The sequence below is a fragment of the Oncorhynchus mykiss genome, chromosome 17 (assembly GCF_013265735.2).
Source record: "Oncorhynchus mykiss isolate Arlee chromosome 17, USDA_OmykA_1.1, whole genome shotgun sequence".
Taxonomy (NCBI): Eukaryota; Metazoa; Chordata; class Actinopteri; order Salmoniformes; family Salmonidae; genus Oncorhynchus; species Oncorhynchus mykiss.
This window is the reverse complement of record NC_048581.1, coordinates 24,595,124-24,618,880: the sequence shown is the minus strand read 5'-3', so window position 1 is coordinate 24,618,880 and position 23,757 is coordinate 24,595,124. Positions and strand designations below refer to the sequence as shown.

At 40.1% G+C, this 23,757-nt stretch overlaps 1 protein-coding gene across 2 annotated transcripts in view; it reads right to left on the bottom strand.

Annotated features, from left to right (window-relative positions):
- The window catches only part of LOC110493539 (VPS10 domain-containing receptor SorCS3), a 220,722-nt gene that overhangs the window by 75,551 nt on the left and 121,414 nt on the right, over positions 1-23,757 (bottom strand). For both annotated transcript variants that reach the window (XM_021567876.2, XM_021567877.2), the window contains exon 3: positions 4,400-4,499. In XM_021567876.2, the coding sequence (XP_021423551.2) occupies positions 4,400-4,499 (100 nt within the window). The remainder of the gene's footprint in view (positions 1-4,399; positions 4,500-23,757) is intronic.

The window sequence follows — 23,757 nt, the reverse complement described above, 5'->3', positions numbered from 1 at the left end:
GATCATTTTTAAGAATATACTGTTGATCAATAGCCTGTTATGCTATGGTATTCTGTAACACACTTGTGTAGCCAGAGAGAACTCCACAACTTGACGTTTACCAAGCATGACTACAAGTCAAGGCAATGCAATTTGTTTTGAACAATATCTAAATCTGTGATAAGAAAGAACAAATATTTGTGCAATTAAGAATCATGTCTTAGTGGAATGCTCAATGTTACCACAGAGGGAGGAATTTTATTTCCATGCTAGGAATAATACAGTCTCTACTTTCATTTGGTCATGAATTCAGTGAAAATGTAAATGTTTTGTTGCATATTTGTTCGAAATGAGCCTCATGAGAAAGGAACAACAAATCATAATAGGAACACGAATGTACGGTACACATTAAGTATAATTCTGTAAATAAGAGTACATGCTCATAGTATAAAACCTAAGATTCTGTGAAAGTACACACCATTGATGCAACTTATTCAAGATAAAGCTGTCACGTTGGCATGAATGATTCGGGAGACAGACGCAGGAATGTGTAATAGGATTTCTTTAAGCCCAAACAACACTAAACAAAACACAGGGTTGAAACCCAAACAAAAAGAGCGATGAGTACCTTGATTTAGTAACACACGCGCGCAATCATTAACACACGGGACGAGACCCATAATCCTCTGCGCAATCGACAAGGGCACGAAAGCCCAAAACACACAGCACAGGTACTCACACGCACCAATGGACATTGTAACAATAACCAACAAAGACAATGGTGAACAAAGGGAACACTTATACAAGTACTAATCAAATGGGAATAGGGACCAGGTGTGCGAAATGACAGTTCCGGAGGGATCCGTGACAAAAGCCCTTTGTTTGGAAGCCTGTATGATACATAATATGAAATACTGTAGTACATTGTAACACAATCTGACCTTATTGGTGTACTATCTATATCTTGGTATAATATGATTTATTTGTGGGGGGGGGGGGGGGGAAGTAAAGCAGACATTTTCATCACAGTTCATTACTTTCAAAACACAGAAATATCCCTAAAAAGCATTTCCCATATTTAGAACCATGGATTTTTTTCTCTCAAAGTAATCCATAGATGTATTGATTAATGAGACATACATAGCTCAAATATACTTTCTCTTTGTGATGTAATGCAATAAGACATTAACCTGACATCTGGCTTTAATGATAATTAACTACTAAACCCGGACAGAAAAGGAGAAGGGAAAAGCGTGACTTGAATAGCGCCACAGCCCAAACTGCTGTGTTTTCTTTCCCTGCAACAGATTTGAATACGAAAGAACAGCAGCGCATTTGTCACTGACAAAAATAATACCCTCTTTCCCCAGCTTTAACTAGGAATCCTCCCCACCCCTCTTTCCCAAGTTTTAACTAGGAATCTCCCTGGTGGTGATTTAGATAAATTGTTTTTCATTAAAGCAAAAACAATGTTCCTTCAATTTATTGTTGTTTGCCGACCTTCGAATTTTGCCATTCATTGTCCTCACCCAGGGACTGCGAAGGGTCCCGTCTATTTCTCCCAGTGTCTTAGGGTTTTGTCACATGTAATTAAATAGTTTCTAATATCAGGTGTAACCATTTTTCATAATATTGTATTAAGCAACAGCATTTATTATGAGTAGAAATTGTATTTCACCTTGCATTTTTTTTTCTCCTGTCAGAACCTTTCTCTCTGTCTCACCACTTAGAAGGGAAAGTAGAAATGCTAGAAGTCCTTGAAGGGTCTGGGTGGATCTGTGTTTCTTCACCACTGAACAGGGAGACACTGAACATTTCTCAACTCTCCAATAATAATTTAGACGAATCCTTTTCAACCAGGCTTCCTTTATATTTACTGTAATACACTGCATATTAAAACCTATCTCTACTGAGGGCTTGTTGTATAGCTGCACTCAGTATATCCACTATATATATCACTGCTGCATTTTTCGGAAGGTGTAATATTACACTTTATATGTTGAGAGTAAAAGGAATTGGAGAAGTCTGGAAATGTATTAACTGCCAAAGACGATGAATCTTTAACCCGCCTGATTTAATTTCCTGCACAGTAAATATTGTTTGCCATGTGACATGTTCAAACATAATTTATCTTACAAAATATTGAAAAATGTATTGGACAAATACCATAACCGGACTAAAAGCCTTCTCATAACCCATCTCTCAGTAGATTTAATGAATTTCCCTTCAGAGATTGTTTATGTGGCTCATATGGATATGGGCATGTCCATCTGTTCCTGAATCAGTTTAACGGGCACTAAGTTCCACAAGGGGAGCTTACGTAACAGCCCACAGCATCGTCAATAACTTTCACATCATCAAATATACCATCGCATCGCCGGGTAATTAAGATTTTGCTCCACATCCACTTGCCAATTGATCACCAATGCGTCTCCCGGGAACAAAGGGGAGTGAGGTTGGTAACAAAGCTTAGATCAATACAGGTTAGAGGGATAACCTCTGCATGTTATCTGCTAATGTTCAGCTAGTTGGTGGGAGTCCAGCAGCCGAGCTAATCATCAAGAGAGGAGAGCGATATCCATTGCTGTGTTGTCTTAGGGGCCTGCTGTTGGACGTTGCTCGAGCCATCTGATGACCACAAACAAGGGGAGGAGAGGATTTTTCACAGCAGATTAATCTTGTCAAACACAGATCAATTGTGGTCTATCTGTGAGTGAGTGCTCTGTAGGAAAGGTTTAAAAAGGCTAAATTCTGGTGAATTGGGACATTAATCTATTTACAACCATAGAAATAGAATGTATATTCATTCTATGTCTATTCATGCTATTTATCTATTTAGAATGCTAGACTCTTCATTATTAGAAGTGGTTGTGAGTCAAATTGTGCAGAAGACCTCAAAATAAGGCTGAACATGCATAAGGGCAATTCATGATGGGTGTTTTCTTTACAAACTTGAAGATAAATGTCAGCACCATCATTCAAATCTATAATCTGCTCTTAGAAAGGTCAAGCCTCTGGATTTGTTCCTTTAGACATCATGTGAGAATATAGTCGGTGACATTAACAGAATCTTGTTGTGAGGAAAACAATCGATTGTCATGCTATATTCATGTGGGAGAAAAAACACCCTTGAGGCATTAAATACACAAATATATTGTCACAATGATTTAAGGGTCATTACTGCCTCATCTCAACAGATATAGAAATAATCCTCTTCGTGTTTTTCATGCTATACCCACATATGTTATGCTTGGCCACTGGAATGGGAAGAAAATGGCCCAGCTTATCCAGTAGAGAGTTAGGCTCATCCATCGATAATGAGATACGAGATAAGGTGAGGAGCATTGTGGATCGGTGGAAGCCAGAGGTCAATAGTGGGCATCTGGACATGATAGGATCTTGTTGCTAGCTTCTACTACAACGTAATTCCCAAACTTGGGTGAAGAAAAACTGAGGATCTTGCAGTTATCACCATGAATGGGAGATGATAAGGCCCTTGGCCGCAAATCTGTTGCCTGTCCACGTATCTTGTGTCTTTGGACTGGTTAACCTATATCCCTGTACCTGGGAAATGTGCTTGATGGGCATACTCTACCTTCAACTAGACTATAGGCTCTATCACTAAGTCCGGCTGGTCAGTGGGAAAATAGTCACAGGGTCAGACCTAGGTATTACTGAGTCCAAGGCTGACACGGGTTAAGTCCATCAGCTCGGTATCCCACAAACTCTCTCTTTCCATGGGGACATTTTCAGGGTCAGCGCTAGTGATCTATGAACGGATTTGACTCTCCTCGGGAGGCCCAGAAAGCCAGTTCCCCTTTTCCCCTCACATTGCCAACAGAGCAAAGTGTATTCATAGATGGTCTGCTAGTGAGGGACCTTAACATGACCCTTATAAAGATTTCAGAGGAGACTGAGACACCTGTGTTATAATGTGGAATAGATGGTCTGCGTCCCAAAGTAAAAAGAAACTTCGCTCAGAGAAGATGCACCTACTTTTTTAAATTAGTTTTGCTTCAGCGTTTATCTACAAACCAACAAGATTATTTCTTGAATACGTTCTGTCTTTCTAACAGGTCTTTCTGGTCTCTGTGTTGTGTCATCGTAAATGTTCTGAGGCTATAACTACAGGATGAGTAAGTGTTGCTTGGTAACAATCTTGAATTGACTTTCTAAGTCCAGGCAACCTGCCAGTATAAGGCAATGTAAGCTAAATGTGGTCATTAAACTTTGGTTATTTCACAAACTACAAAAACATTTATATGCTTTGAAAGAAAATATTTATTCAAACCATATTTATTTGGGTCTACCATCTAACCTTAACATATGATTTGATCAGAAAGAACAAACAGCGGCAGCAGAGAATGGACAACGAACAATTCAGTTCCACTGAAAATCACTCTTTTGAAGTTTGTCTTACCTTTCTCTTGTTGGATGGACAGACATACAGGTAACTGAGCACCGTCTTAGATCCCACTTTGTCATTCATTCTCTCATAGGTGGAGCCATAGTCTGTTGATCTGTAAATGAAAGAAATGTGTTTAGACTGAGAGAAATATATATATATATATTTATTTATTTACCTTTATTTAACATGGTAGGCTAGTTGAGAACAAGTTCTCATTTACAACTGTGACCTGGCCAAGATAAAGCAAAGCAGTGTGACACAAACAACAACACAGAGTTACACATGGATAAACAAGCGTACAGTCAATAACACAATAGAAAAAAATAAAGTCTATCTACAGTGTGTGCAAATGGCGTGAGGAGGTAAGGCAATAAATAGGCCATAGTAGCAAGTAATTACAATTTAGCAAAATAAAGACAGACAGGCAGTTCAATGTATAGACAGACAGACGTACAGACTTATAGACAGCGGTTATGTTCCAACACCTGCTTGCAACCACAACTACTTCTTAAGGTAGGTTTATGACCTAATTGAATGATCTTGGCTTTGAACCATGTCATGTGAAATAGCCCTGTTATTATACATCTTACAGTACTTGGCTTTCTCAACCTTATTACTACAGGAATCTAGAGTGCTCAAGGGCCTTTGATTCTATAACATGCAACCTAAATATACGACCATGTTGCACAGAGCAAAAACCATTCCTGTGTTATAACACCAGCAAAATGAAAGAGGTTAATCAGTCATTGATAGGTGCTAATGGAAACAAACCATTCACAGATGCCTGGGGGCCTAACACCTTTAGTAATTGATGACTACTTTGAAATGAAATGTGACGAATGCATAAACATGGGGATGTTCCCGGAATCCAGGAGGCTGGAAAAATGTAGCTATAGCTAACAGGCATGTGAACAGATATGGCTCTACCTGTGCAGAGCACATGCCCCTTTGCCCTTTCAGTCTCCAAAGTGCCCTTTTCAGTGGTACTATAATTTTCCCCCCACCCATTTTTTTTGTTGGTTTTATACAAATTTTGTCGTTCTTGTTTTTCAAATTTCAAATGGCACTCTCACATCTGAGCAATCTTTATTGCAGTTGCATGGTAAAAGTTGAACAAGATGAAGGAAAAAGGACTGCTCTTGATAGTATCACTAATCTTTAATAAGCTTACATATCAGCCTTGGGGCCTACGTCAGAGCTTTTCTGAGTAAAAAAAAAAAAAAAAAGCACCCTTATGTAGACCTAGCCCCACCCACATCCGTTCCACGCATCGGAAGGGGTTGAAGGCGAAGGAAAAACAAATAAGTGCTACCAAATATAAAAGTATGCATTTCATACATTTTCAAATAAAGTGTGTAAATAATACGTATTAAACACATGTGTAAAACCACAATGAGGACATAGCAAGCTTTATCATTGGGTACATCGTATGAAAAACATCAGAATAATCTACAAGAGACACATATTTCATGTTCAAATTCACAACATAACATACATAGGCACTTCATCATTAAGTCCTTTGAGAAATAATGTCTGGAGGGTGAAAATCGCAAAACATTCTCTTTTACTCAACGTATTATTGATATCACCTCCCCTGTCTGATATCTTAACTTTCTCGAGGCCACAACATCTAAAAGGTAGAAATATCATGCTTTAGGTCATTAAAATGTACTGCGACTGAATAATCCCTGTAGCTTCTCCTGATTGAACTTTTACGTTCACTAATTCCCTGTTTGAGAGAACGAGAGGCTTTACCTACATAGCAGAACCCACATGGACATTTAATAATGTAAATAAAATGGGTGGTGGAACACGTAATAATGTCATTTGTTTGGAACTGTTTTCCTGTATGTGGGTGGCAGAACTATTCACACTTCATCATATTGTTGCACTGTGCGCATCCTCTGCATTTATAGCTGCCATTTGGAAGAGGGCGTAAAAGGGCTTGGCTGATTTTCATTTGGGGCTGGCAGTTGGCATGAACCAATATAGCGCGTAAATTGGTGTTTTTTTTAATTCAGCCGGCAAATCTGGGTCGATGATAAAATATGCCAGTGTTTCTTGACCGCATCTCACACTTTTCGCGAGTTCAAAGTATATGTGGTTATAAACATTACGGAGTGTCCTTTAGCTTTAGCAGGTCTTTTTTGGAGCAGTTCTTCTCATGTTTTTACCAATATCAAATGAAGAGCTTCATCCACACATTGTGGCGAATAGCCTCTTCTTAGAAACCTAATGCGCATCTCCGCTGCTTTTGCTAGATAATCCTCTGTGGAGTGGCATATACGACGCAGTCTGAAACTGGCTTCTTGGAAGTCCTCTTTTTAATGGCTCAGGATGGAAGCTGTCCCCCTGTAATAAGAGTATTTCTGTTTGTTCCTTTTCTATACAGAGTTGTAAACAGGGTTCCATTTGATTTCTCAATCCACATATCGAGGTAATGAACACGTTGAGTGTCACATTCAATAGTGAATTTGAGATTGGGGTCAATGTCATTGAGTAGTGCCGTAAAATCTGACAGCTCTTTTTCCATTCCTTCCCATTTGCAAAAAAAAATGTTGTCAACATATTAATACCACTTCATGACTTTATTCAAAAATGTATTTTCATTTTCATTATTAAACGTTCTTCAAAAAGACCCACGTAAAGGTTAGCATAGCTCAGAGTGAATGTGGAGCCCATCGATGTTCCATTCGGTTGGAGATAGTATTCATCAAACCTAAAATATTGATATATTTTTTATTTATTTCACCTTTATTTAACCAGGTAAACTAGATGAGAACAAGTTCTCATTTACAACTGTGACCTGGCCAAGATAAAGCAAAGCAGTGCGACACAAACAACAACACAGAGTTACACATGGAATAAACAAGCGTACATTCAATAACACAATAGAAAAAAAGAAAGTCTATATACAGTGTGTGCAAATGGCGTGAGGAGGTAGGCAATAAATAGGCCATGGTAGCGAACTAATTACAATTTAGCAGATTAACACTGGAGTGATACATGAGCAGATGATGATGTGCAAGTAGAGATACTGGTGTGCAAAAGAGCAGAAAGTAAATATAAACAGTATGGGGATGAGGTTGGTAGATTGGGTGGGTTATTTACAGATGGAGCGATCGGTTAGCTGATCAGATAGCTGATATTTCAAGTTAGTGAGGGAAAAATAAGTCTCCAGCTTCAGCGATTTTTGCAATTTGTTCCAGTCACTGGCAGCAGAGAACTGGAAGGAAAGGTGGCCAAATGAGGTATTGGCTTTAGGGATGATCAGCGAGATATACCTGCTGGAGCACGTGCTGCGGGTGGGTGTTGTTAACATGACGAGTGAGCTGAGATAAGGTGGAGCTTTACCTAGCATAGACTTATAGATGACCTGGAGCCAGCGGGTCTGGCGACAAATATGTAGAGTTTTGGAAGCAATTTTTTAGATGACATCGTCGAAGTCGAGGATCAGTAGGATAGTCAGTTGCGAAATAGAAAGCCAATTCTAGATTTGATTTTCGATTGGAGGTGTTTAATATGAGTCTGGAAGGAGAGTTTACAGTCTAGCCAGACACCTAGGTATCTGTAGTTGTCCACATATTCTAGGTCAGAACCGTCCAGGGTAGTGATGCTAGTCGGGAGGGCGGGTGCAGGCAGCGAACAGTTGAAAAGCATGCATTTGGTTTTACTAGTGTTTAAGAGCAGTTGGAGGCCATGGAAGGAGTGTTGTGTGGCATTGAAGCTCGTTTGGAGGTTAGTTAACTTCTTATGGCTGGGGGGGCAGTATTGAGTAGCTTGGATGAATAAGGTGCCCAGAGTGAACTGCCTGCTACTCAGGCCCAGAAGCTAAGATATGCATGTTATACGTATATTTGGATAGAAAACATCCTGAAGTTTCTAAAACTGTTTGAATTATGTCTGTGAGTATAACAGAACTCATACGGCAGGCAAAAACCTGAGAAAATATCCAACCAGGAAGTGGGAAATCTGAGGTTTGTAGGTTTTCAAGTCGTTGCTATTCCAAGATACAGTGTACATTTGGTCCAATTGCACTTCCTAAGGCTTCCACTAGATGTCAACAGTCTTTAGAATCTTGTTTCAGGCTTCTACTGTAAGGAGGAGTGAATAAGAGCTATTTGAGGGGTCTGGCAGAATGCCATGAGATAAGTCACGCGCACGGCCATGAGAGCGAGCTGCGTTCCCTTTCATTTCTAAAGACAAAGGAATTGCCTGGTTGGAATATTATTGAAGATTTATGATAAAACATCCTAAAGAGTGATTCTATACATCATTTGACATGTTTCTATGAACTGTAATGGAACTGTTTTGACTTTTCGTCAGGACTAAGTGCCAGCGCCTTGTGAATTTGGATTTGTGAACTAAACGCGCCAACAAAAAAGAGGTATTTGGACATAAATGATGGACTTTATCGAACAAAACAAACATTTATTGTGGAAATGGGATTCCTGGGAGTGCATTCCGATGAAGATTATCAAAGGTAAGTGAATATGTATAATGCTATTTCTGACTTCTATTGACTCCACAATATGGCGGGTATCTGTACGACTTTTTTTGGTGGCTGAGCGCTGTACTCATATATACTCACAGACTTCATTCAAACAGTTTTAGAAACTTCAGTGTTTTCTACCCAAATCTACTAATTATATGCATATTCTAGATTTTAGGTGTGAGTAGCAGGCAGTTTACTCTGGGCACCTTTTTATCCAAGCTACTCAATATTGCCCCCCAGTCCCAAAGAAGTTAACCCTTCCAAACAGCCTCTATGACCTCAATTTAAGGCACTTCTGGTTGTCACAGGAAGCTAAAAGTGAACACATATTCTCATTGGGGTAGGCAGAGCTCCGAAACCCAACCTAACGGATTTGTCTGAACACGCCGCAACTGGATCTGTAACTTTTTTGAAAAAAAACAACACATTTCTTTGACCATCACCAATTGTACATAATGTATAATTTATCTTAACTTCTTAATTAAGGTATAGGGGGCAGCATTTTCACTTTTGGATAAATAGCGTGCCCAATTTCAACTTCCTGCTACTCATGCCAAGAATATAAGATATGCATATAATTAGTATATTTGGATAGAAAACACTCTGACGTTTCTAAAACTGTTTGAATCATGTCTGTGAGTATAACAGAACTTATGTAGCAGGCAAACCCCGAGGACTAACCATTCAGATATTGTTTTAGGTCTCTGTCTGTTCAGTGAGTTCTCATTGGGAAACGATATTTCTTAGGCACTTGTTTTCAGTTCCTACCACTTCCACTGGATGTCACCAGTTTTTGGAATTTGGTTGAGGTTATTCCTTTGTGCAATGAAGAAGTACGGCCATATAGGACCCGGGTGAGACTGTTGAGAGTTGTGCAAGACTTGAAAAGTAGCATCGGTTTGTCTACACAGATAGAGCCGTCTTCAATTTGATCGATTCATAACGTTTAAAAATACCTAAAGTTGTATTACAAAAGTAGTTTGAAACGTTTTGGCAAAGTTTACAGGCAACTTTTGAGATATTTTGTAGTGACATGGCGCACATTGGAAGCTGTTTTTTTCTGGATCAAATGCGCCAAATAAATGGACATTTTGGATATATATGGACTGAATTAATCGAACAAAAGGACCAATTGTGATGTTTATGGAACATATTGGAGTGCCAACACTCGCTCATAGGTAAGAGGTAATGCATGGGTAAGGCATGTTTTATATTTTATTTCTGCGTTTTGTGTAGCGCCTGCAGGGTTGAAATATGATACTCTCTTTGTTTACTGTTGTGCTATCATCAGATAATAGCTTCTTATGCTTTCGCCGAAAAGTATTTTTAAAATCGGACATGTTGGCCGGATTCACAACGAGTGTAGCTTTAATATAGTATCTTACATGTGTGATTTAATGAAAGTTTGATTTTTATATCATTTTATTTGAATTTGCCGCGCTGCATTTTCCCTGGCTTTTGGCCAAGTGGGACGCAAGCATCCCTATAAATTAAGAAGTTAAATTATGATAGATAAATGGCTGGTTCTTTTTCTCCTGACACTGTAGGTTCATGTACTTTGATGTGAAGTGGTCAAATTAGCGCTCTATTTTCGTTTTTGACCTTTAATCCCAGAAAAATGGCCTTAACTCAAAAAGAGTTGAGGCCTCGACGCCATCTTGTTTCTGGGCAAACAGCCCATTAGTCCAAATCTATGCTCACCAAGTTTCGTCTTCGAAGTCATTTTCCATCAGGTGGAATTTACTGGGACAGCGGAAAAATGACCAGAATTTGAACATTTAATAAAACGGAAACCGAATGTCCGAGAAACTTTGTTCGATGACTTTCCGGAACATCTGGCCCCGGTGCACGGCCTGCCACCGTCAGCAAATTCTAGTAAGGGACCGTACATTTGCAATATGTAGATTCTCATGGATCATACAGTAAATGCTGAAAAGTGCCCTTCATGTATGAAAGGGTACTCGCACAATGCTTGTTTACTTGGTACGTCCTTTTCTTTTTGTGTATATATAAATATTTCAGAGTGCAGAGCAAAAACCAGTAATTCAAAACTCAAAAGGCACTCGCACATCTGAGCAATCTTTTTTGCAGGTGCATGGTAACAGTTGAACAAGATGAAGGTTAAAGGAAACCACACACTGCTCTTGATAGTATCATTGATCTTTAAAAAGCTTACGTATCGGCTTCACAGCCTTTGTCAGAGCTTTTGTGAGTTTTTTTAGACTATGAAAAACGTAAACTAAAAATTGAAAGACAACTCAGCAATGAACGTTTCTACAGAAAACTGAGTGTTGATCCCACACAAGTGTTCTAAAGGGAAATATGCTCTAATCTGGAGCAAACCCTATTAAACCACTTTATCTCAAAACCTGAATATGAACATCTTTGCTGCAAATGTGCCATACGTCCATGCCTGTAAATTTTTCCAAAATTACACAAACCTAAAACACAACAAGGCAATTATCCAGACAGACCAGGGGTTGCAGGAATAGGCTCAATGCTAGAGCCGTTGAAAACTCTGTAAACTATTTTATTAAAACTCATGTGCAAGCATTGCCATCATATGTAAAAGCCTCTATAGACTTCATAAACAAGATCTCATCAATAACGGGTTTAACCTCTCTAGGCTAGATTGGACGCTACCGTCCCACCTGACCAACATCCAGTGAATGTGCAGGGCGCCAAATTCAAACTACAGAATTGTAAATATTTAACATTCTTGAAAATACACATGCAATATGGCAAAATAAATCTTAACTTCTTGTTAACCTCTCTGCGCACCGAACCCGTTAGCGGGATTAAATTGGACAACATACGGCGATCGCTACATAAATAGTCATATTAAACATTCATGAAAATACAAGTGTCACACATGGGTCGAAAGCCTAGAATCTTGCTAATCCAACTGCATTGTCAGATTAAAAAAGGATTTACTGTGAAATAATATGATGCGATTATCTGAGAACAAAGCCCCATAAAAAACTATTTCAACCAGCACAGGCGTAACATCACTAATTGCAATAAAATAAATTGTTTACCTTTGACGATCTTTCTCTGTTTTCAATCCCAATGCTCATTGTTACACAATGAATCGTCTTTTGTTTGATAAAATCAATTTTTATAGCCAAACACAAAACATTTTGTGAACCGCTTGTGTCGTGAATTCCGTCTCATTCCATTTTTGATGACACATTCGATGTAAATACACAAACTAAACGTGACTTTTCCAGTCATGTTTGGTTTCATTGCAATCAACTGGTTTGTTTGTAACACAACCAAACCTGATAGGACATTTCGCGGGACATATTGACTGAAAAATCTATTTGAAGACAACAAGTAATGACATCATTGTGCACCAATGATATGACCGCTGTTTCGTTGATTGACTGTACTTTAACCCAATGACCACTGATCGTCTGGAAATCTAGCTGGGTAGATAGCCAAAGAGCTGAGGTAAACGGCAATATGTAATGTTTATGTGTTGGAAGACCAACCCATGTAGTAAACTCCGGCGTAAAGAGGTTCATTCGCCATTGAAGATTCATACCGGAAGGAACCACGCATGTTACGCACAACGTTGTTTTGGTGAAGCGCATCTTCAGCTGTTTATATATCAATCAGTATGGCGACTAAGTCAGGGAAAGCTAAATCTAAGTCTAAATATACAGATGTACACACAGTTTTAGAAGAAATTGATCGGGAAAGTGAGACAGAGATTGTTGGAGGACGATTCATTTAGCGATTCCCAAATGGAGGAATATTTTTTGAACGGAGAGGACATCGTTTTGGACTGGTAAGTTCTTCTCATGCTAATGCCGTTGTTTGAAATTAATAATATAAAATATTATTTGTGAAATGAAATAGCCTATTTGAGGCTGTTGAGGGGAGGGCAGGCCCACAACAATGGCCAAAGTGAAATGGAGACAGTAGATAACGCTGGTCTGTTGTAATATAATAAAGACAGTAGATCTAGCTCGTCTGTCATAATATAATAGAGACAGTAGATCTAGCTGAAATGTCATAATATAAAATAGACAGTAGATCTAGCTGGTCTGTCATAATATAAATGAGACAGTAGATCTAGCAGGTCTATAATAATATACTGTATTCAACCTTATGTTCCCTGTATATATATATTTATGTTTATTATACCTGTTGATACAGGGCACATTTTCTTTACCAGTGACACTGACTCCGAATGGGAGCCCCCAGTGCCATGGTGTCCATCCCCCACTGAAGCTGGTTCATCCAGCTCCTGCCACAAGTGGTGTTCATCTCCCCAAATTTATTTCTGCAGGCATGGATGTGCCTCAGGGCCAAAAGGGCACAGCATGGAGGCGTCGCTGTTTTCTTTGCAAAATTAAGTCCCCATCACCTGCACCACATGCTTGGTGACCCTCTGCTTTACAGCAGAAAGATACTGCTATGGCACCTGACATCAGCAGCACTATATTGTGTGGAGGACTGAGGGTTTTCCAAATATTGAAAGTGTTATTTTGTAAATGTATATATATTTTTTGCATGTTTTTTCTCCATTTTTGGGGGAGGTGTGTTGGAATACCATTTTGGTATGTTGTATATAGTTATTCCATTCAACATTTATAACTTCACCAATTTGGCCACTTGTGTGGGACACCTGGGTGACTTCATGATAAATGTCATGTAGCACACTCATTTTGGAAGTTTTCATTCTGAAACTTTGCACAAGCACTGTTGCCCTCTTATTTTTTTCACTGAAATCGTCGATGATACGACAATAAAAATGAAAAAACGTATGGTTTTTTCATTGTATTATCTAAACCAGATCTATTGTGTTATATTTTCCTACATTCAATTCACATTTACACAAACTTCAGAGTGATTTCTTTCAAATGAAACCAAGAATATGCATATCCTTGGTCCTGGGCCTGAGCTACAGGCAGTTAGATTTGAGTTTGTTTTCAGGCGGAAATTGAAAAAAGTAGGGGGGTAATGTAAGAGGTTAATCAAAAAGGCTTTACTGCGAAAGCAAACCATGCAATTATCTGAGGACAGCACCCCATCAAACAAACACAGACAATCATATTCATCCTGCCAGGCACGACACAAAACTCAGAAATAACGATATAATTCATGCCTTACCTTTCAAGAGCTTCTCTGTTGGCTCTCCAATATGTCCCATAAACATCACAAATGGTCATTTTGTTCAATTAATTCTGTTGTTTTATCTCCAAAAGTTTGATCCAGAAAAACACTGGTTCCAATTCACGCAACATGACTACAAAATATCTTAAAAGTTACCTGTAATCTTTGTCCAAACATTTCAAACAACTTTCCTAATACAACTTTAGGTATATTTTAACGTACATAATCGATCAAATTTAAGACGGGATAAACTGCGTTCAATAGAGGATAAAAACAAAGTGGAGAGAGTTCAGGTCGCGCGCCCCAATCACGTCAGTACACTAGACTCGACCCTCGTTCTGAACAGCCCTACTTCTTCATTTCTCAAAGGATAAACATCAACCAATTTCTAAAGACTGTTGACATCCAGTGGAAGCGATAGGAAATGCGTGCAAGTGCCTTAGAAATCAAGATCCACATAGAAAACCCATTGAAAAGAGAGTGACCTCAAAAAAGAAATTCCTGGATGGTTTGTCCTCGGGGTTTCGCCTGCCAAATAAGTGCTGTTATACTGACAGACATCATTCAAACACTTTTAGAACCTTCAAGTCTTGATTTTTGACCAATGACCAGTCATCAGCAATGGAGCACAAAGGTGAGTGCACATATCCAAATTAGTGACCAAAATGAACGTGCATAATGTATTACATTTTTGCCTGATAAAAACAGAGTAGACCTACGTTTATCATCCATATAAAATACAGTTTGTTGATCTACTACTGACTCATCTTTTCCACAACAGGCTACCTGATGATTTGATTGATCTAATTTCATATTTCAGAAAGGCCTAGTTTGGGTGCCTATTGATAATAAACATAGTATGCCAAACATTAGGAACACCTTCCGAATATTGAGTTGCATCTCCCCCTTACAACAGCCTTAATTCGTCGGGGCATGAACTCTACAATCTGTCAAAAGCATTCCACAGGGATGCTGGCCCATGTTGACTCCAATGATTCCCACAGTTTTGTCAAGTTGGCTGGATGTCCTTTGGGGGGTGGACTATTCTTGATACACCTTAGAAACTGATGAGCTTGAAAAACCAAGCTGCGTTGCAGTTTTTGACACAAACCGGTGCGTCTGTGTCCTACTGTACCTTACCCTATTGAAAGGCACCTATATTTTATGTCTTGCCCATTTACCATCTGAATAACACACATATACAATCTCAATTGTCTCATGGCTTTAACAATCCTTTTTTAACCTGGCTCCTCCCCTTCATCTACACTGATTGAAGTTGATTTAACAAGTGACATCAATAAGGGATCATATATTTCACCTGGATTCACCTGGTCAATCTATATCATGGAAAAATGAGTTGTTTTTTTACATTTTGTATACTCAGTGTATGACTAAAGATAAACAGCTGTAACATAGCACTGCTTTCAATATTATGGGATGAAGATTTAACATTTTGGCCAATTTATTATGACATTTGTGAGGAAGAACAGGGCAACCCGGCTGGTAACTAGCACTCTGCAAGCGTGCTGCCCTCCAAAGTGATGTCACGGTGCAGACAGAACATGCTTTCCATATGATCCTGCAACCTCCGTTAAAAATAGGCCATATGATTTTGCTTGCTCTGGACTCCAGAGAAGTCCATGATATATCCCAAGTTGATATTGGCTGCTAAGACATGTATGATTTTCACTTTCACAAAATGCATGTGTAAAAGTTCATTTCAGATTATTTCTGTAACCTATCTTGTGTTTTGAAAATGCATCACCATTTATGGCTATATAGACAGGGTACATTTTTGCCCTTATTGTGTGTGCATGTTCGCATGAGCCTAAGAATAGCTACCATGTCCCTGTGATTACCTAATGATTTGTGTCTGAAGACTGCAAAAAGTCCACACCCACTCAGCATTAACCTGTTGAGTGTAGGGGGCAGTTTGTACGAAAAACATGCCCAAATTAAACTGCATATTTCTCAGGCCCAGAAGCTAGAATATGCATATAATTGTCAGATTAGGATAGAAAACACTCTAAAGTTTCCAAAACTGTCAAAATGAAGTCTGTGAGTATAACAGAACTCATATTGCAGGCGTAAACCTGAGGAAAATCCAACCAGGAAGTGCCTCTTATTTTGAAAGCTCCCTGTTCCAATGCATACCTTCCCTCCATTTAAAACCTGTTGATGCGAGGAGTTCCTCTAGAGGAACTCCTCCCCCCCGTTCAGCTCAAACCGTGGCGCATGGAACGCAAAAATATTCTTAGAAATATTTAACCTCCACACATTAACAAGTCCAATAGCTCAAATGAAAGATAAACACCTTGTTCATCTACCCAGCATGTCAGATTTTTTAAATGTTTTACGACGAAAACACACCACATATTTATATTAGACCACCACCGAAACCAAGACAAGCGGCAGCCATTTTGTCCCAGAAAATATAAAATTATAAAAGCAGGATTAAAAAATAAATCATTCACTATCCTTTTGAAAATCTTCATCAGATGACAGTAATAGGACATGTTACACAGTAAATTTTTTTTTTCAATAATATGCCATATATATCCATAAATGTCCATTTACAATGTGCTCATGTTCAGAAATTACTCAAAAATGCCCGCAGGAAATCTAGGTAGCTCGGCAAGATAACGTAAATAGACATCATAAACTTTGGCTAAATATACATGTTCTACATATAGTTAGAAAGATACACTGCTTCTTTATGCAACCGCTTTGGTACATTTATTTTTAACGTTACAGAAATCGCACACTATTCAATTTGCTGAGACGGCGCTCAGATATAAGCTACATTTCTCCGTAATGTTGGAGTCAACAGAAACACAGATTTAAGCATAAATATTCCCTTACCTTTGATGGTCTTCGTTCAGAATGTTCTGGAAGGGTTCATACTTACCCAATACATCGTTTGGTTTCAAGTCTTGCGTCTTTGTATTAGCTACAGCTAATAACATCAGCTGAAATGCACCCAAAATGTCCTCTGGTCCGGAAACGTTGCGCATCAAAACTTCAAAATTACATATTATATGTCGACTAAACAGGTCAAACTAAGTGCAGAAGCAAGCTTTATGATGTTTTTAACACACAAAACAAATTTCAATTCAACCGGGCATCGTTTGCTCTTCCCAGGAGTGCTGGAACAAAGGAATGGCTGTGACCAATTCGCGCCCTAAAGCACAGGTTTTTTTCTCGCGGCACTTACTCAAATCACTCCCATAGGGCCAATTCTCGCGCGATTTGAACGATTAAACGCTCTACAGAAAGAGGACATCTAGTGGAAGAGATGGAAAGTGTCCCCAGATCCATAAGTGGTTGGGAAGGGTGGGGGCGATGACGTCAAAGTTGCTCCAACTTTCATGACCACAAAACTAGTTTGGAAGAATGCTATAGTTCTGCTATACTTACAGACATAATTCCAACGGTTTTAGAAGCGTTAGAGTGTTTTCTATCCAATAATAATTATTATATGCATATATTAGCAATTTTTGACAATTTGTTTTTCAGTTTACTAGGGGTACCCAATTTCTCCAAAGGGGGCGTAAATCTGCCATGCCATCAAAGAGTTAAAGGGATATCACCCAGATTCCTTTCCCTATGGCTTCCACATGGTGTGAACAGTCTTTAGACATAGTTTCAGCCTTTTATTCTGAAAAATGAGCAGGAACGATCACATTGCGTCAGTGGATGGCTGGGTGCCAGCAGAGTTTTGCATGCGCCAACAGCTTGGAGCAGACATTTTCTCTCTCTCTACTATTGAAAAAGCTACGGTCCAGTTGAAATATTATTGATTATTTATTGTAAAAACAACCTGAGGGTTGATTATAAAAAAACATTTGAAATGTTTCTACGAACTTTACGTTTACTATTCGTGATCGCTCGAGCCTGTGGATTTCTGAACATAACGCGCCAACCAAATGGAGGTATTTTGGATATAAAAATAATCTTTATGGAACAAAGGGAACATTTATTGTGTAACTGGGAGTCTCATGAGTGCAAACATCCAAAGATCATCAAAGGTAAGCGATTAATTGTATTGCTTTTCTGACTTTCGTGACCAATCTACTTTGCTGCTAGCTGTTTGTAATGTTTTGTCTGCTGAGAGAGATGTCCATACATAAACGCTTGGTTTGCTTTAGCTGTAATGCTTTTTTGAAATCTGACACGCCAGGTGGATTAACAACAAGCTACGCTGTGTTTTGCTTTATTGCACTTGTGATTTCATGAAAATTAAATATTTTTAGTCATTTAATTTGAATTTGGCGCTCTGCAATTCAGCGGAAGTTGACGAAAATGATCCAGCTAACGGGATGGGTGCGCCAAGAAGTTAACCCCCTTCGGATGTGGGGTGCAACTTACAGTATGCGTGTGGAAAGACGAACGGCAACGTATTCTTATTTTATGGCTCTTCAGGGTTTTTTTCTTCTAATTGCGTAGTCGGCTGAGAGTAGTGCAGCTCCGCCAGTAATACAGTTTCGGTTGAAATTACAATAAGATCTTTCTTCATTCCAGTTCATTCCTGAGTGCCGGGGAGAGACGGTCATGATGATTACAAAGTAGAATAACGATAGAGAAAGACACTGCATGAGAGCATGCTGACAGCTTCTACAGGATATTTAAAAATAGTTGTAGAATTGAACGGGTGATTGGAGACGGAAATATTATGTGGAACGGGACTCCGAGCACTGGGAAGCTCCCAAGGGCTACGTTATATTGTTGGAGCCTTCTCATGTCCGCAGCAGGCAGGGACATTACAGACCAGACACAGACTGCTGCCTGCCTGAGTGGCTTGTCAAGTATAAACTGAAGAGATATATAGCTGTTGTATTGTATGTAGGCTATGCATACATTTTACTTTTCACCTCTTAGTTCTATCCTCAAGTACTAAGGCTCTGGTGTGAGAGTGTCACAGACAGACTACAATCAGACAGAAATGTATTCAATCAAACCTCCAAACCATAACGCATATGCCTCCTACAGTTAATCTGATTTCTGAGGCGCCTTTTTCGTTAATCAAAAACCTAGAATGACTACATATTCATGAGTGTCTGTGGGGAAGGAAGCTGTACTCATAATTAGCATTACATTGCAGTTTTTAAACCTGGCTTCACCATCAAACAATAGGCACTTCTCTTCCTTCCTTATTCAGTCATTTCTTCCTCATCAGCCCCTGTCTACTGAGAAGGTTGTTTATCTGGTGTTTGGTGTTTTGGTGTTTATGTCTAGGTTATGGTCTGAATACAATGTGTTGAGGGACAGTGAGAAAGAGGGAGCCAAAGGCACTGTTGCAAGTGAAGGGAGATTCTGAGAAAAAGACAAAACGTAATTTGCCTTTAGAATTTCAATTCTGAGCGAAACATAGCTGAAGGTTTTTCCGCAGCACAGTAGATAGTTAATAGTCACTCTTGCTGTTGGAGTAGCAAGCAGTTCATGAAATATCACATCACTTCCCAGGCATCTGAAACGAATGTGGTTTTGGCTTGCTGATAGAAGATAGCAGCAGTCTGAAATATTACTTGACTATCAGAGAAGGGATTAGGTACTGCAGTAGTTGCACTGTCTGCTGTTGTTGTGTCTGCCTGCATCGAGGAAGAAACCCTGAGGTAGTGTGGATACGTCCCCGTCAGAGAGAGAGACACAGCTTAATGTGAGCTCATCCATTTTTTATTTTTTTTAAACTAAAGGATAGATTTGGAGTTAGATAAACTTGGATATTTTGGCAGGTACATAGACAGGACGCTACCCTCCACAGCATTGCCTTCGCTCCAGATCAAAACTCCAAATCCAAATCAAATCATATTTTATTTGTCACATAGACATGGTTAGTAGATGTTAATGTGAGTGTAGCGGAATGCTTGTGCTTCTTGTTCCGACCATGCAGTAATATCTAACAAGTAATCTAACCCAACAATTTCACAACAACTAACTTAAACACAAGTGTAAAATAATTAATAAGAATATGTATATAAAAAAATATGAATGAGCGATGGCCGAACGGCATAGGCAAGATGCAGTAGATGGTATAGAGTACAGTATATACATATGAGAGGAGTCATGTAAGGTATGTAAACATTATATAAAGTGGCAATGTTTAAAGTGGCTAGTGATACATTTATTACATCAATTTTTCTTTATTAAAGTGGCTAGAGATGAGTCAGTATGTTGGCAGCAGCCACTCAATGTTAGTGATGGCTGTTTAACAGTCTGATGGCCTTAGAGATAGAAGCTGTTTTTCAGTCCCTTGGTCCCCACTTTGATGCACCTGTACTGACCTCGCCTTCTGGATGATAGCGGGGTGAACACGCAGTGGCTCGGGTGGTTGTTGTCATTGATGATCTTTATGGCCTTCCTGTGACATCGGGTGGTGTAGGTGTCCTGGAGGGCAGGTAGCCCTTGGTGATGCGTTATGCAGACCTCACTACCCTCTGGAGAGACTTACGGTTGTGGGCGGAGCAGGTGCCGTACCAGGCGGTGATACAGCCCGACAGGATGCTCTCGATTGTGTAAAAGTTTGCGAGTGTTTTTGGTGACAAGCCGAATTACATCAGCCTCCTGAGGTTGAAGAGGCGCTGCTGCGCCTTCTTCACCACGCAGTCTGTGTGGGTGGACCATTTCTGTTTGTCGAGGAACTTCTCTACTACTGTCCCTTCGATGTGGAAAGGGGGCTGCTGCCTCTGCTGTTTCCTGAAGTCCAAGATCACCTCCTTTGTTTTGTTGACATTGAGTGTGAGGTTATTTTCCTGATACCACACTCTGAGGGCCCTCACCTCCTCCCTGTAGGCCGTCTCGTCGCTGTTGGTAATCAAGCCTACCACTGTAGTGTCGTTTGAAAACTTGATGATTGATTTGGAGACGTGCATGGTCACGCAGTCATGGGTGAACAGGGAGTACAGGAGAGGTCTGAGAATGCGCCTTTGTGGGGCCCCAGTGTTGAGGATCAGCGGGGTGGAGATGTTGTTACCTACCCTCACCACCTGGGGGTGGCCCGTCAGGAAGTCCAGGATCCAGTTGCACAGGGAGGGGTCAAGACCCAGGGTCTTGAGCTTAATGACGAGTTTGGAGGGTACTATAGTGTTAAATGCTGAGCTGTAGTCGATGAACAGCATTCTTACATAGGTATTCCTCTTGTCCAGGTGGGTTAGGGAAGTGTGCAGTTTGATTGCACCGTCTGTGGACCTATTGGAGCAGTAAGCAAATTGGAGTGGGTCTAGGGTTTCAGGTAGGGTGGAGGTGATATGGTCCGTGACTAGTCTCTCAAAGCACTTCATGATGACGGAAGTGAGTGTAACGGGGCGATAGTCATTTAGCTCAGTTACCTTCGCTTTCTTGGGAACAGGAACAATGGTGGCCCTCTTGAAGCATGTGGGAACAGCAGACTGGAATAAGGATTGATTGAATATGTCCGTAAACACACCAGCCAGTTGGTCTGCGCATGCTCTGTGGACGTGGCTGGGGATGCCGTCTGGGCCAGCAGCCTTGCGAGGGTTAACACTTTTAAATGTTTTACTCAGGTTGGCTGCAGTGAAGGAGAGCCCGCAGGTTTTGGTAGTGGGCCGTGTCAGTGGCACTGTGTTGTCCTTAAAACGAGCTAAAGTTGTTTAGTTTGTCTGGGAGCAAGACATCGTGGTCCGCGACAGGGCTGGCTTTCCTTTTGTAGTCTGTGATTGACTGTAGACACTGCCACATACCTCTCATGTCTGAGCCGTTGAATTGCGACTCTACTTTGTCTCTATACTGATGCTTAGCTTGTTTGATTGCCTTGCGGAGTGAATAGCTACACTGTTTGTATTCGGTCATGTTGCCAGTCACCTTGCCCTGATTGAAAGCCGTGGTTCGCGCTTTCAGTTTTGCGCAAATGATGCCATCAATCCACGGTTTCTGGTTGGGGAATTTTTTTATAGACGCTGTGGGCACCGATGCACTTGTTAATAAACTTGCTCATCGAATCAATGTATTGTTAGTGTAATTTAATTATGCCAATGTGCTTTCATCAATTAAAAACCCTTAATCTATTTTATGAGAATTTCTAAGATTCTTGTTTGCATAAAATAGACGCAGACCAGTCTTTCAATAATAGGTAACAGAATTTATTCTAGGAGCGTCCTGACACTTAACCACGAACAACAGTTTATATACAGATCATGACGTCATTTCATTGCTTTAACAGAATCCCCTCCTCTCGACCGGGACAAAGTGAGGTGAAAAGTTCATTCTAACTTACTAACACACTCCCAGATAACTTTTGACCCCTCAACATTATCAATCACCACTGAGCTGACAGTTCTAATTAACAGAAAACTTAGGAATGCACTCACTGTCTTATCTAAAAACCCCAGAGCTAAGTTTCTGTAGGGTCAACCATAGGCTCACGACCTTATTTGTTTACACAGTCCCCAACCCATTAGTTTCTTCCTAGCTGGAATGGTTTTCATTAACTTTAATTACTCCTTGTCCGTGTCACACAATCCCTTCTTATGAACTCATACTGTTAATCAGATATAATAAAACACAGTATAAGTTTACTTAGTTACAATTCTATTTAAAATGGGGATATTGTTTATTCATTTATCCATAATAATCCCAACATGTATTCATCAATGTTATTGTCCGACGCTATGCGGAACATATCCCAGTTCACGTGATCAATGCAATCTTGAAGCGTGGAATCCGATTGGTCGGACAAGGGTTGAACCGACCTGAGTACGGGCGATTTCTTGTTTGAGTTTATGTCTATAGGCTGGGAGCAACAAAATGGCGTTGTGGTCAGATTCTCCGAAAGGAGGGCGGGGGAGGGCTTTATATGCTTTGCGGAAGTTAGAATAACAATGATTAAGGGTTTTGCCTGCGCGGGTTGCGCATTCAATATGCTAATATAATTTAGGGAGCCTTGTTTTCAGACTAGCCTTGTTAAAATCCCCAGCTACAATAAATTCAGCCTCAAGATACTGTATGTGGTTTCCATTTTACATAGAGTCAACTTAAGTTATTTCAGGGCCGTCGATGTGTCTGATTGGGGCGGGATATGCACGACCTACAACCTAATTTTGACCAAAATTAACCTGAGTGATTACTGCTTCCAAGGTTGTATTTTTCCAAGCTATATGGAGGGTGCTCTAGCCAACAAACAGCAGAGACCTGAGGACACTATTCCAACCTGGAACTGAGCCAGATACAAATTCAATTAGCACTAAGGTGGGAACTAAAAGGCCTTTGGGCCCAAAGTGTCAGGTGTCTTTGAAGCGTCCTCTGAAGCTCACTCCTGCTGTTCAAAGACCATTCACTTTCATTTTCTCAGATCTCGGAGATCACTGCCGCATTGTCTGCATCCGTAATTGGTCTGCGGTCAGACGACCACCCCTCATCACTGTCAAACGCTCCCTTAAACACTTCAGAGAACAGGCCTTTCTAATCGACCTGGCAGGGGTATCCTGGAATGACATTGACCTCATCCCGTCAGTAGAGGATGCCTGGTTATTAATAAATAAATACAGGCAGTTAGGAAAGCTAAGGCAAGCATTTTCAAACAGAAATTTGCATCCTGTAGTACAAACTCAAAAAAGTTATAGGACACTGTAAAGTCCATGGAGAATAAGATCACCTCCTCTCAGCTGCCCACTGCACTGAGGCTAGGAAACACTGTCATCACGGCTGGCCATGCTGGCCATGCTTTCAACCTGGCTACTCCTACCCCGGTCAACTGCCCGGCACCCTCCACAGCAACCTGTCCAAGCCCCCACCATTT